The 1465-nt window shown below is 31.1% G+C and overlaps 1 protein-coding gene across 1 annotated transcript in view; it reads left to right on the top strand.

Annotated features, from left to right (window-relative positions):
- Positions 1-71: 71 nt before the first annotated feature.
- Positions 72-1465, top strand: part of HELRODRAFT_172494 (hypothetical protein) — a gene marked incomplete at both ends in the record, with an annotated part of 3460 nt that continues 2066 nt past the window's right edge. The window contains 2 exons of the mRNA XM_009019174.1: positions 72-140; positions 192-1460. Of these exons, the coding sequence (XP_009017422.1) occupies positions 72-140; positions 192-1460 (1338 nt within the window). The remainder of the gene's footprint in view (positions 141-191; positions 1461-1465) is intronic.

Raw genomic sequence — 1465 nt, 5'->3', positions numbered from 1 at the left:
ATTTTTAAAATCTGGCTTTTAAACTGGCGCTTACGCAAAAATTATATAAAAAAAAATTGAAATTGCGCCGAATGTGTAAAAAATTGCAAAATTCTGCCAAAACTAAAGCCGAAATTCGGTACAGCCCTATAACGATAATTGTAAGATGAATTGTAATTTGACTAATTTTCAAATCAAACTTCGAACGAAAGGAGGAGGAGCGTAAAAAGAAAGAAGAAGAAGAAAGACAGAGGAAAAAAGAAGAGGAAGAGCGATTACGAAGGGAAGAAGAGGAAAGGAAAAGGAGGGAGGAGGAGGAAGAGAGAAAACGAAAGGAAGAAGAAGAAAGGAAACGAAAGGAAGAAGAAGAAAGGAAACGGAAGGAAGAAGAGGAAAGGAAACTGAAGGAAGAAGAGGAAAGAAAACGGAGGGAAGAAGAAGAAGAAAGAAAACGAAAAGAAGAAGAAGAAGAAAGAAAACGAAAAGAGGAGGAAGAAAGGAAACGAAAAGAAGAGGAAGAAGAAAGAAAAAGAAAAGAAGAAAATATATATAATAATGTTGAATTTGGAAAAAAATATAAAGACTTAAAACAGCAAATAGAAGGAGAACAAGAAAAAGTGAAAAAAGCAGAAAATGAATTAAGAATATTACTTGAAGAACAAGAAAGAAAAGATGCTGAATGTAAAAAAAATGAAAGTGAAATTGAAGAGAAATATGCAACTGAAATGAATAAATCGGAAGAAAAAATTCAGCAATTAAGGACAGAACATGAGAGACTAATAGAAATGGAGCGTCAACGAGTGGAAGCAGAAGAAAAAATAATTCAAATTGAGCAGCAGCTTCCTATAATAGAAAAGGAAAAGAACAGAACTGAAGAAAAATTAATAAAAGAAGAAGAAGAAAACAGAAAACTTGAACAACAACTTGAAGAGGTAAAAGAAGAAAAAAACAAAACTGAGCTGTTGAGAACTGAAGGAGAAAGGGAAAGGAAAGAACTTCAACAAAAACTTGAAAAAATAGCTAATGAGATAAACAAAACAGAACAATTGCGAGTTGAACACGAAGAACAAAGTAAAAAATTAGAACAACAACTTAAAGAAGTGGAAGAAAATAGAACCAAAACTGAATTATTACGATCACAAGAAGAAGAATTGAAAAACAAACTTGAAGGAAATCTTAAAGAAGTGAAAGAAAATATAACTATAATTGAGCAATTGCGAACGGAAAAAGAAGAGGCAAAAAAAAAGCTAGAAAAACAATTTCAGGAAACAGAAAATGAAAAAAATAAAAGTGAACAGCTACTAACGGAAGAACAAGAAGTAAAGCAGATATTTGAACAAAAACATAAGGAAGCCGAAGAAGATAAAACAAAACATCAACAATTACTAGCAGAACTTGAAGAAGAGAAAAAAAAACTTGAACAACAGCTTAAAGATATAGAAGAAGAAAAAAACAAAAAACAACAATTATTAACGGAAAAAGTAAA

This window comes from Helobdella robusta (genome assembly GCF_000326865.2).
Source record: "Helobdella robusta unplaced genomic scaffold HELROscaffold_24, whole genome shotgun sequence".
Classification (NCBI taxonomy): Eukaryota; Metazoa; Annelida; class Clitellata; order Rhynchobdellida; family Glossiphoniidae; genus Helobdella; species Helobdella robusta.
The sequence above is the reverse complement of the archived record's forward strand: the minus strand, read 5'-3'. Positions and strand labels throughout refer to the sequence as shown.